The 13,108-nt window shown below is 43.1% G+C and overlaps 2 protein-coding genes across 2 annotated transcripts; both read left to right on the top strand.

Annotated features, from left to right (window-relative positions):
- The first annotated feature begins 1,631 nt into the window (after positions 1 to 1,631).
- Positions 1,632 to 2,147, top strand: LOC149204998 (uncharacterized). Its single transcript, XM_089397268.1, has one exon. It carries the CDS (start codon positions 1,632 to 1,634, stop codon positions 2,145 to 2,147), a length of 516 nt encoding a protein of 171 aa, XP_089253394.1.
- Positions 2,148 to 6,517: 4,370 nt separating this feature from the next.
- On the top strand, positions 6,518 to 7,045 carry LOC149204999 (uncharacterized). The gene has a single exon (XM_089397269.1). The coding sequence runs from the start codon at positions 6,518 to 6,520 to the stop codon at positions 7,043 to 7,045; it is 528 nt and encodes a 175-aa protein (XP_089253395.1).
- Positions 7,046 to 13,108: the final 6,063 nt, after the last annotated feature.

Here is a 13,108-nt window from a genome sequence, read left to right on the forward strand (position 1 = left end):
CAAAGAAAATAATTCACTACCACACTAAAATGAGGGACCAATCCAAGACTTAAGTTGTCACACCATCCAAAGCTTACTACAATTAATTAAATTACACAAAAAATTGATTGTAATAGCAGTAGTAACATCAATCCCGTAATTGATAAATATTCATCCAATTTTTCATTCAACCACTCTCACAGCACTCCTGAAAACCATCTCTCATTCAATTTACATGCATAAAAGGAAGTACAATCCAAACTATAACAACAAAGAAAATAATTCACTTCCACACTAAACTAAGGGACTAATCCAGGACTTAAGTTGTTACACCACCCAAAGCTTACTGTAATTAGTTAAATTACACACGGAATTAATTGTAGCAGGAACAATAACAACAATCAAATAATTGAGAAATATTTATGCAATTATGTATTCCACTCTAACTAACTAGTGATCCCTGCTACAAAGGAGGGCCCTTCCTCCTCAGTAGAGGTCGGTGTACTAAACATGACACAAAATATTTACAGTTTATTATTGAACAACAAAGTTGAGATTTTCATTAATAAAAGTATCAGGATTAAACAACTCTAGTGTTTCCCATATCCAATATTATTCTCCAATTCTTCGCTCTCGCCCTCATGAGAAAACAATCTTCTCTTTTACAAATCTTAATTACAATGAGAATATCATCATGAGAATATTTCAATTATCATGTGATCTTAAAATAAAATGATATCTTAACAATTACACAATGATTTACATGGAAGGGGTAAAACTATGGCAATTTCCTTTAACTACAAATAGAGTTACAAAGTATCTCAACTAGATAATCTAGATGCTCCATAAATATATCCAAGTGATGAGTTGTTTCATTTGACTTTGATGCACTCCTAGATCCATTTTGATTAGGAAAGCGAATACGTGTTTAAAAAAAATTCTTTGTAATAGTAACAACTCCTTAAACCAGAATTTTGAGATCTAATTAACAAATTCTTTCAAAATACTTAGGATCGAACTGGTTTCCGCTGGGAGCGATTAGGGTTCTGAGGAAAGTACTGACGGCGTAGGCAGCACAGCTCTAGCTCTGTTCACAAACCACTCCAAATCTACTGGTGCGCAGCGAAATAGCAGAGTACTAGGGCAGCGCAATGGAATCTCTTCAGGGGAGGGCGTCAGAGCCCTCCCCATCGCAGCACGATCCTGAGCAGGCATTCCTCTTTGGATCGGTTAACAGGGAGATCTTGAACAATGGGAACAAGCATCAGTAGGGAAACAAGAAGACAGGAGGATGAACGGACCAAGCTAGCGTCACCCAAGACAGAGGAAAAAATCCGGAGGAAATCCCGAAGGTTTCCTCGACAACATGCAAACCAATAGCCAAAGAACGGCCACGAATAGAGCTACCTGGACACAAGATTGATGCACGAATCGAGTTCATGAGGGATCATGCCATTATTGGGAAGTTTATAGGGTTCTGACCGACGGAAAGAGCCTTATACGGGTGGATCGCTGCAAAATAGAAGCCCAAAGGAGACGTTACCCTGCAGCTAGGGCTGAATGGCTTCTTTACAGCAATTTTTTACTGTATTGAGGACAAACTCCGGGTACTGGGAACATGGCCTCACTTCTTCAATGCAGCAGGCCTATATATGAGAGACTGGATACCTAGATTCAACCTGGATAAGGAAGATCTCACCTGGGCGCCAGTCTGGATCAGAATGTATGGACTTCCAGACGAATATTGGGACGAGGATATTCTCAAGAACATAGGAAATGGACTAGGGGAGTACATCAAGACTGCAGAAGAGACCAAACTGCGTAGATTCATTTCCTATGCACGCATCTGCGTCTTCATGCGCTTGAATGAAGCCTTACCAGAATCGATAAGTCTCTCCCACCTTGACGAGGAGTGGATTCAACCCTTGGACTATGAGCATGTACCCTTCCGTTGCAGGAGATGCCACGCTCTTGGGCATCTTTTCCGTGATTGCCCCCTGAACTCCAAAGCCACTTCTCCTGACCCTTCTGTTTCTGCAACCCAGGATGGCTTCACCAAAGCCCCTAGCCGAAGACGAGCGCACAAGAAACCCTCTAATGGGACTAAGCCCCAGCAAAATAGCACCAATGGCCCAGCTTCTAAGAACACTTTCGAAATCCTCGCTTAATCCTCAGATGAACTTCCCCCATCTCTGAGTCTAACCCCTCCCATCCCTCATCCTCTTCCCCTCCCCCTCCCCAAACGCCAAACCCCCCTTATCTTCAATGATTCCCCCTCAGAAGATCTGAAAGAACCGACAGAGAAAGACAAGGACATGGAAATTGATGGAAAGCTAGATCCTCCCTCTAGCTCAGAGATTAATGTGGAAGAAGGTAGTCAAGTGCAACAGATGGAAGAAGAACCAGAAAGCATAGATCTGCATGGCCTAGACATTCTAGAACTGGAGCTAGCATGCAAAAAGAAAGCATATGACAGCATAACCGAAACCCAACTCAACAAGCTGGAAGTGGTTATTTCGAGAGCATATCAGCAGCAGCAACTAGGTATTCAACCAGGAAGCCAGTGGGATGGAAGCCACCCCCCAAAAGAAACCAAAAAGAGAGGACGAAGAACAGATCTACAAAGAACGATCGAGATTGGGAAACTCCTGGTAGACTCAGGCAGGTATGCAAAATTGACAAAGTACTATAAACCCTCTGCAAATAGTTGAACCATGAAGCTTGTATCATGGAACTTAAGAGGGCTCAATAGCCCAGGGAAACTCAGAATGTTAAAAAACATGATTAAAATGGAAAAGCCGCAATTATGCTTTCTCCAGGAAACTAAATGTAACGGATCTACATTAGGTAGCATTCTCACCAAAGCATGGCCAAGATGTCGCTCAGTAGCAGTAGATGCCTCTGGAGCTTCAGGAGAGCTGGCCATTGCATGGAATACTCAAGCGTTAAATCTCTCAGATTTCCACGCTTCTCATCATCTCATACAGGCAGCCTTCCACATTTTGGGTACGAATATCCATGGAAACCTATCAAATGTATATTTCCCGCAGGACACAGGAAGCAAAATTGCGCTGCTAGACACCATAGAGGCTTTGAACAACAACAGGAGACACCCACTCTGGATCATCGGAGGGGATTTTAACACGATCACCAGGCTAGAGGAGAAGATCGGGGGAAGGAACAGATTGGAACAAGAAAACATCCATTTCAAGGACTTCATTCAAAACACCTCCCTCATAGACCTGCCTTTTTGCAATGGAACCTTCACATGGAGCAATCGCAGAGCAGGAAAACACCAAATCGCTTCCAAACTAGATCGCTTCCTTATCTCAGATAATGCGATTCACCTTGGAGGAGATATCACAGTAGCAATTCTTCCGCACACTGGCTCGGACCATTGGCCGATAGCTCTCCAATGGCAAAGACCAGGTGATTTGACCCGGAGGCCCTTCCGCTTCGAAGGATTCTGGCTCTCGCACCTCGAGTTCATGGACTTTGCCAAAACCACATGGACTTATTTTATCCCTCCAGAAGGGTCTAAGATGTATAAATTCCAACAGAAGCTCAGGTTCCTTAAAAATCACCTAAAGCGCTGGAACAGGGAAACCTTTGGAGATATCTTTAAAGCGCAACAAGAACTAAATCGGGAACTAACGGATCTCCAACAAAGAGTAACCACAGAGGGACACACTGAAGTGACCCTGGAGCAGGAACGACGTATCCACAAACAGATTGAGGAAAGGCAGAAGCAGGAGGAAGTTTACTGGAAGCAAAAATCCAGGATAAGATGGTTGAAGGAGGGCGAACGTAATACCAAATTCTTCCACAGAACCACCATTCAAAGAATAATGCACAACAGCATTCCATTCATCCAAAAGCAAGGCGGGGTAAAAGTAGAAAATCATGAGGAAATTGAGAAGGAATTTCTCAATCACTTCAATCAGGTCCTTCAAGAGCCGGAGAGAGATAGGCGACAGGCAATTGAAAAAATTACCAACAATGTGCCCAGGATCATTACGGAGGAACATAATGAGCTTCTCCTCCGCCCAATTCAGCCTCAGGAGGTGGACGAGGCAATGTCCCAGCTCAAGGAAGGAAAAGCCCCTGGACCAGAAGGATTCACCACCACGTTCTTTCACACCTTCTGGGAGATGATAAAACAGGAAGTCTGGCAAATTGTTGAAGAATCGAGAGCTCTCCATTGATTGCTTCCTTCTCTCAACTCCACCTTCATCGCCCTCATCCCCAAAGAGGAGGACTCAATTACTCCCGACAAATACAGGCCGATTGCACTTTGTAATGTCATTTACAAAGTAATATCCAAAGTTGTAGCTAACCGGTTGAAGCCCCTGTTACCTCTGCTCATATCACCGGAACAGTTGGGTTACGTGGAAGGAAGACAGATCATGGACGACATTCTCCTTACGCACGAGATAATACACTCCCTCAAACAATCAAAACAGGCAGGTATGCTTCTTAAGCTGGATCTTTCTAAGGCTTTTGATAAACTCAACTGGACTTATACTCAGCAAATGCTAAAGGCTTTTGGTTTCTGTACTATGTGGATTCACTGGATCATGAGCTTAATTAACTCCACTCAATTCTCCATCCTTGTGAATGGGATCCCTTCCCGCCCCTTCAAACCATCAAGAGGAATTAGGCAAGGGGACCCCCTATCCCCCTTCCTCTTTGTTCTCATGGCAGAAGGGCTTGGCCGTCACATTAAACATGCCCTCCAATCCCATCATCTCAAAGGCCTTTCAGTTCACAACACCCCTGCTACCTCTCATCAGCAGTTTGTTGATGACACCATGTTATTTGGATATCCCTCCGTCCAGGAAGCCGCATGCCTCAAATCCCTGCTCACTGACTTTGCTGAAGCTTCAGACACTGATGTCAACTGCACCAAATCGCAGATCTTCTTCTTTCACACACCTTCTCTTGTTAAATCAGCGGTCACCCGAATCCTTGGCTTTCCCACAGCCTCCCTTCCCTCCAAATACCTCGGAGCCCCCCTCAATGCCTCAACTATAAAGCATTCCTCATGGCGAACCCTCATTGAGAAGCTTGAATCTCGACTCAACCTTTGGATGCACAGATCTCTCAATCTGGCCAGTCGGGTAGTGCTCATTAAGTCAGTTCTTCAGGCAATGCCCCTGTATCTTTTCTCAATTCTTGCTGCGCCCAAATGGGTTTTAAAAAGTATCAGGAATCTTCAGCGCAGCTTCCTATGGGGCGGTTCGGCAACTAATCGAAAATGGGCTTTAGTCAAATGGCCCACAGTCTGTTTACCCAAAGATAAAGGGGGTATTGGTCTGAGAGACCCGAAGCACAGTAATTCCATCATGAGCGCCAAAATATGGTGGCACTGGATCACAAATCCATAAAACCTTGGGCAAGAATCTGGACAGCTAAATATGCTAATAACAGACCTCAGGAGGAGCTCATCCGGTTCACCCCCACGGAAAAAGGTTCGCTAATATGGAACCCGGCCAAACAGCACTTCCAGTTAATTCAGCAGCATAGTTTTTGGGAGGTCAGGGATGGCAAGACTGCAATATTTTGGACAGATGCATGGAACCAGTTGCCAAAGCTCACCAACGTACTTCATTCACCCCTGGATCACGTTAGGCCGGAGCAGTAGCAAGAAAAGATCCATCACTATTGGTTGCAGGAAACGGAGCACGGATTCAGGAAATGGAAATAGGGTAATCAGCTAATCAACATCACAAATCTACCGGATATCGAAGAATTGGAGAAGGAGCTCAGAAAAAGAAGTATCAGACACGATGAAGGCAATGACGTCCTAAGATGGGGATATCGACCAAAAGGGGACTTTACCACTTCAGAAGCCTACAAGATAGTCTGCAACATAACTATTCCTTCTGATCCAATCTGGAGCAAAATATGGGGTCTTGGATCCTGGCCCAAAGTCTCTTACTTCCTTTGGTTGGTTAGCCATAAAAGAATCCTCACCTGGGACAAACTAAGAAGAAGAAATTTTCATGGACCATCAATATGTCCCAATTGCAATCAAAATGAGGAAACGCTCCAACACCTCCTGGACACCTGCCCCCTAGCCAATCAACTTTGTGAAAAGGCTAGCTTCAGATGTCAAAAAAGATGCAGAACAAAGAACGACATAACCGACTCCCTAAGACAATGGCCGTAGAATCCTTATAAGAGTGAGATTCTCAACTGTATGTGGAACCTGCTCCCTGGACTCATCTTATGGGGTATATGGAAGGAAAGGAATAAACGTATATTCAAAAATCAGCGCTCAACGATCGAAGACATATGGACCAGACTCTGTGGGAACCTCAACGAGACGCTGATGCTCCATTCCTGGACCTAGGAAGATCTTCCTTCTCTAGATGTCGAGAAAGGCATTCTAAGCAACTGGCAACTGCTCCTACCTCAGAATCTACATAAGATCAGCACTTTCAAAAGCAGCAGTACAATCAAAGGCACTTGGATCGCCCCCCCTAAGCATTCTTATAAGCTCAATTTTGATGGGGCCTCCAAAGGTAACCCTGGAATGGCGGGTTTTGGAGGCATTCTGAGGAATCACGAAGGCACCCCCCTGCAGATATACTTCGGATACTTGGGTTGGGACACCAACAACTTGGCTAAGCTTGAAGGACTATGGCAAGGACTCCTTCTCGCATGGAACCTCAATCTCCAACCCTTGGTTGTGGAAGGAGACTCCCAGATTCTCATAAATATGGCCAAGCGACTGCAGAATGGCTCACAAGCAAAAAAAATCGCAAACAGCTGGAGGCTCACAGCCAGACTAGAAGCCATCGATCAAGCTCTCCGCAGCAATAGGGCCATCACCTTCCATCACACAAAAAGAGAGGGCAACAAGGTCGCAGACCTCTTAGCTAACATAGGAGCAGATAATGATCATACTCTCCACACAGGAACCTCGACTATTATACCAAATAATGCCCAGGCTCAGGACTTCGCTAGGCTGGTTCAAAGAGATGCTGCCTCCCTGGATGCGGGTGACACTACGGTTGAACGCGGAGTGCCACATGGAAGCCATGTGCGGCCCCAAGCCTAAGACAGGCATTCAATTCGATCCGCCGTCAAGGAATTTAAGCGTGGGTTCAGGTGCGATCATGGACGGCAATTCAATGCACTGTCCGGAGTTCAGGTGCGATTACAGATTGCAGTTATGGCATGCAGAGATCAAGGAACAGAGGAGGAGCTTAAGAATGGTGAGGGGGTGGATTTCAATATGCTGGGTCGAGCTCAGAATCTGGAATTGGGTCTATGTGTTTGGGGGTGTGCATCTGCTTGGTCGATGGTTCACAGAGCTTCTGCTCAAGCCACTCCTCTGTCAATTGTCTGCTGCATCAGGTCTGAAAGGGTGGGTGAATGGAGTTTCAATTTCCCTAATTCCTCCTATCCTGCTCTGTTTTTCCCCCTGCTATCTGTGGCAAAATGGTCAGGCCTCGACAGCGCCTTCTCAGCCGTCGAGGCTCTAGCAGAGGTGGGTCTTCTCGGCCCTCAGTTGAAACTCCCCAATCCCTCTGCTGTCGATGCCTCTGCCATCAAGTTGTCGAAGCCCATCCCATCCAATCGAGCCAATTCTTGGACTCTAGTAGTCCAGATTCGGACTCGGCACCTCTTCCTGTGTTTGGCACTGCCGTCTTCTCTTTCAGCAGCTCCCAGGATAAATCTCGCATCAACGCCCATGTCTCGGTCCTTTTCCTTGAAGAACCGCAGGATGAGGGTGAGGAACAACCCATCTCGAAAATGCACCAGGCAGGAAGCTCAAGGGGTGTCGAGGGAACGCCAGAGGCTGGCCCAGAGCATGTTGTCAACCCACCTCCGATTCAGGCAGAGCCTTCTCCAGCGAGGGACAAGCCAGAATGGGACCAGCTCCCTGAAGGATACGACTGGTGTAGGATCATCGAGGAGGAGCTAGACGATTAGCAATCCGTTCGCTCAACTTCACCTGCTCAGACGCTGCTCAGGTCCACCCATGATTCACTATGTTTTTACAATGGCTTACTGTATGGTTTTGATGTTTATGTATGATTTGAAAGAAATCCTGTTCAATGCCTCCGATGCCCCTGCGAGGGATCCTACTGAAAGTCTCTATTTCTTTTTTGAGCCCCTGCGTGGGTTGTCAATTTTTGCTCTGATAGTACCTTGGTGGTTTAACGCCCCTGCGCGGGTGGTTTGTCTCAACTGCGATGCCCCTGCGTGGGCTACTTTTTCTGTTAACTTTCAGTCCAAAGTGCCATCCATGGCCTTTGGCAGTATGACTCAATGACTGTAAATTTTTTCCTGTTCATGTATATAATAGAATACTATAGTCTTAACGAGAAAAAAAAAAAACAACTCCTTAAACCTTAATTATCTAAATTGGTGAAGGAACTGAAACGTAATCCTATAACAACAAGCTTCAACAGACCATCCAAACCTGAAACAACCTGTACATTAGTTTTATGATTAAAAACAACCTAAGAAGGTAGTTCTAATGTCAAATTATAGGTAGAATTGGACTAAGAAAGGGACAAGTGAAAAGGACATACTTAGTTGAATAAGGTTTGTTATGGTAATAATATATGGTCATGTTAGTCAAAAAGGGATAAAATAAATAGGAAAATAAATAGGAAAAAGATGACAATTTTGTGACCCAACATCTCCCCCCAGCTTAAGCGATGGTGATTACAACAGTTTAATTGTAAAATGTAATGGTGTCAGAAATGTCTAGTCATGTAGTATTATGGCAGGGTGAGATATGTATTAATTGGATTTTCTAGATTCGGTTTGATTGGGAAAGACAATGCCTACTTAAGAAACTATCAGTGTAATAACAACAACTCTTGGAATCTTAATTAATCCAAATCAATAAAGGAACTGAAATGTTATCCTGTAATAGCAAGCTTCTCTAAACCATCCAAACTTGAAACAACCCAACCATTAACCATTAAACTACCTAGCCCATAAGCACATAATGCCTTAGCTCTTGACCCTTAATCTCTTAAACCATAACCCCTAATCCCTTAACCATTAATCCCTGCACCCTAAATCCCTAAATCCCATAATCCTCAAAGCCCCTATCCACTTAACACCCAAAACCTCAATTAATTAACTATTTAGGCACATATGACACTAATTATGGGGCTAAAAAGGGAGCTAACCAAGGAGTAATTTAGGTGCAAAAAAAGGAGTTAAACCCAACACTATCACTAATGCTATTTTTGGGGAAATTGATGGTGCTATTTTTGGCGCAACTGACGTTGAAATTTTCGTCGTTATTATTTCTTGAATTAATGCCTAAATGTTTTGGTCGACGAAATCAATGCAAGAAATTGTGCCATCCTGATAAATAGCACCAATTTTTTCAAAAAAATGGATAAAACTACATTAAAACAATCCTTGGAAGCAAAAAAGAGAGATAATCAGAAGGAATTGTTGTAGTGATTAGATTAGACATGTTGTCTGAGATGGAATAGGAAATGTAAGGTATCAAGGGGAATCTAAAGGCAACAAAAGATATACAAAAGAGTTATCCATATCAGCACAGGGTATTTAAGGAGTTTTAGGTTGGGGAGCATGTGTACTTGTGCATCAAGTCCAAGAAGATCTCCATGAGGATTGGTTAATGTGGCTGATCCGAATTGGATCCATGAAGATTAACAAGGTGCCATGACTGTATCAAACATGACAGACTTCGAATTTATGGATAAAGAGCGATCAGGAAAACCTCTAAATAGTGGCAGTTTACAGCCAACAAGGAATGACGAGGACCTCGATCAAAGTGCACTGACCGAGGCCCATGGAGACTATTCAGGAGGCAAAACTGGCACTTGGGAAGCCCGGATTGGGAAACAGAGGGAATTTTTGATGTGCGATTAGCCTCTAATCGTGCATCGCTAGGAAAAACCCCTCGAAAAGGAAAAACCCCGAAGTGCTTGGCCGCATGGAAGTCGGGAAACCATGGGGAAAGCACTAAGGCGGAAGGCAGGACCCACGCTCCAAAACCGGTGGTATATATCAGAGGCATCCTTGGGCGGTAAGTAGATTTGGAGAAAAACGAGCGATTCCATTCAGCGCCCGATGCATGTCCAATGGATGAGAGAGAAAACCGCCACTCATCATGTGCTAACGGTTGAGCAAGTCAACTACGTGAAATGAGTGAATGTCGTAGGATCTGGGGGCTCCAGATCTGATGGTGGAGATTGCACCCGATGAAGGAACTGGATTTCGACAGGGGATTAAGCCAAAACAAATAAGAATTTGACGTCCAATTTGACCGCTGAGTTGGAAAATGAGTCATTCCACAGTGTAACTGAAACTACCAAACCATTGAGGAAGAGCTGGCATAGTTCGTGAGAGGACAAGTGGCCACTCCCTGTGAGATGTTGGTGAAGACGCAGAGGTAGGGAACTCCAAGCGAACAACAGCAGGCGAACCGAAGGGATGGAAGAGGAGGCGAGCAGTCATGAGATAGATTGGCTTTAAGCCATGAACAGAGAAGGAGGATAGAGAGAAGAGAAGAAAAAAAAATAGTGCGGCAAGAAACAGAAAAATAGAGAGCTGAGTTGACCTGCAGCATAAGGCAGCATCGAGCAGACAAGTAATCCCTGAGAGGATCTGTCGAGAATTGAGAAACACAATGGGCTCCTCCCATTAAAGACCAGAGAGGTCAAGATTTGGAAAGGAAAAGAGTCTGTGCACTCTAGTGGCTTGGGGAATCTAAGAACCACCCTACCAAACATTCTTTGTTTTAGGAGACTCAAATTCAGCTCCTTATTTATAATTCTCTGCTTTAAAGACACAATAAAAGAAGGCCACCACTGAAAGATAGGCTAGAGATGTAGCCCTGGAGAATAGGGTGAACTCCTTATTAATTGTTGTGTTATTGCATTTTCTTATTGTGTTTTCCTTACTGTTTTCCATTTTCCAGTGTCTTTGTATTTTGCAATCTGATCGATCCGTTGCCTAAAATAACATAGACACACACTAACACATGAGTCTATAATACCTTCATATAATAATTAATTAACTAAGATCACTCAAGAGTGATTCTCAGATCAAGTGGTATCAAAGCTCTAGGCTGTAAGGTTAGACAAGCTTATGTTGGTTTAGATGTTGAATGCTAACTAGATCAAAGCTCAAATTAGGAGAAAGAGAGTTGGTCGAAACTAATCTTGAAATTGGGAGAGTCTATTCTCAGAAGACAATGTTAGAAGAAGGTTCTATGGGACTAGACCCTCAATTCATAGATAGTTTCCTAGCCATAAAATCCATGGTAGAGGAAATGTATAAGGACTTTAGAAAAGATAAGGATGAAGATGCATCAGGCTCCAAACAAGACAAGGGAGAAGATGGGTCTTTCCTCCATGACCACTCAAAAGGCAAAGGGAAAGAAGACCACTTTCTCACACCTCCTAATAGCCCTAAACACAAAAAGAAAGCATATTTGATCAAAATAGATGTTAAATTTGATTTGCCTGTATATGATGGAGAGTTGAATGCATAAAATCTGGACAATTGGATTAGACAAATTGATGTTTATTGCAGAGTGCAGAGTATTGAATCAGACAAGAGAAATATTCAGCTGGCAAGCCTACATCTTGGAGGCATTGCCTTGGTTTGGTGGGAAGGCAAAACCCAAGCTGATCTGAAGAGACATGGTAAGACTATCTCTGTCTGGAGTGAATTTGTTTCTGCAATCAAAAAGCAGTTCTATCCATTGGCCTACATGTAGCAAGCCATGATGAGTTGGAAAACTCTTCGACAGTTGAAAGGGAAAAGTGTGCAAGGGTATACTCAATAATTTAGAAAGAGAGAATTGATTCTAGGAATCTCATTAGACTCACCTGAGACTCTGTTGAATTACATTGGTGGTCTACACAACTACATGAGGCACACTATCCTCATGTTTAATCCCACTAGTATAGATGAGGTATATGTACAACCTACTCATCTAGAAGCTAGAGGAAAGAATGGAAGTCCAGAAGTTGGGGGATCATCCCAACCCACTCCAAGCAAGAATAAGGAGAAAAGAAATCAGAAATGAAAAGCAAGGAAGGCTAACACTGCACAGAAGAGCAAAGCTTCATGCACTCATTGTAAAAAGGATGGCCATGATGATGAGCACTATTGGATTCTGCATCCAGAGCTGAGACCTAAGAAGTTGGAGGGCAAGAAGAAGAAGACTGTTGTAGCTATTCAGAAATATTTGGGGTCAGACTTAGGAGATGAAACAACTATTGTAGCCACATGTATAAAAGGTATGAATTCTGAAGCATCTACTAGTAATTCTACACAATCTATTATTGATGAAGAAAATGAGAGAAAAAGACATGAGCTTTTCCATATTTGATTTATTTCCAAACATCAAAAGATTGATACTTTGTTTGATAGTGGCTCACAAGTAAACTTAATTTCTGAAGCAATTGTAAAGAAATTGGGCTTAGTGACTACACCTCACAAGAAACCATAGCCATTAGGATGGTTAAATGATAAAGCACAACTACAAGTGACTAGATAGTGCAAACTCAAGTTTTCTTTTGGGTCAACATTTGTAGATGAGTTTTAGTTAGACATAATTCCTTTGGATATATGTGGAATTGTTTTAGGAAGTCCTTACTTGTATGACAGAAAAGCCATTTTCTATAGAGCTGAGAACAAGTATCTACTTGTTAAAGATGGAATCGAATACTTTGTAAGAGTTCATAAGCTCAAGAATAATTATACTCTCATAAACTCAGGGTAGATGAAAATAATGATAAATTCATGCAAACAATTCTTACTAATGGTTGTAAAGGAGAAGAAACATAATAAAACCAATGTATTTGAAGGCTATAATGCTAAACAACAAGTTGATTTAGAAAAGGTTGTTTCAGAGTATGATACCTTGTTTCAGGAACCTAAAGGTCTACCACCCAAAATAGTGCATGATATTATTTTGCAGCAAGATGCTCCATTGCTTAACATCAGAATGTACAGGTTTTCTACTTTAAAGAATGTTGAAATCAAGAAGTAGGTGCAGGAGTTACTCGAGAAAGGGTTCATCAGACCTAGCACATCACCATATGGGTCACGAATTGTTTTAGTGAGAGAGAAAGATGGCTCGTGGAGAATGTGCATTGATTACCGA

The sequence above is a fragment of the Pinus tabuliformis genome, chromosome 1_2 (genome assembly GCF_031772625.1).
Source record: "Pinus tabuliformis cultivar Carrire ecotype Pingquan chromosome 1_2, CPIR1, whole genome shotgun sequence".
NCBI lineage: Eukaryota > Viridiplantae > Streptophyta > Pinopsida > Pinales > Pinaceae > Pinus > Pinus tabuliformis.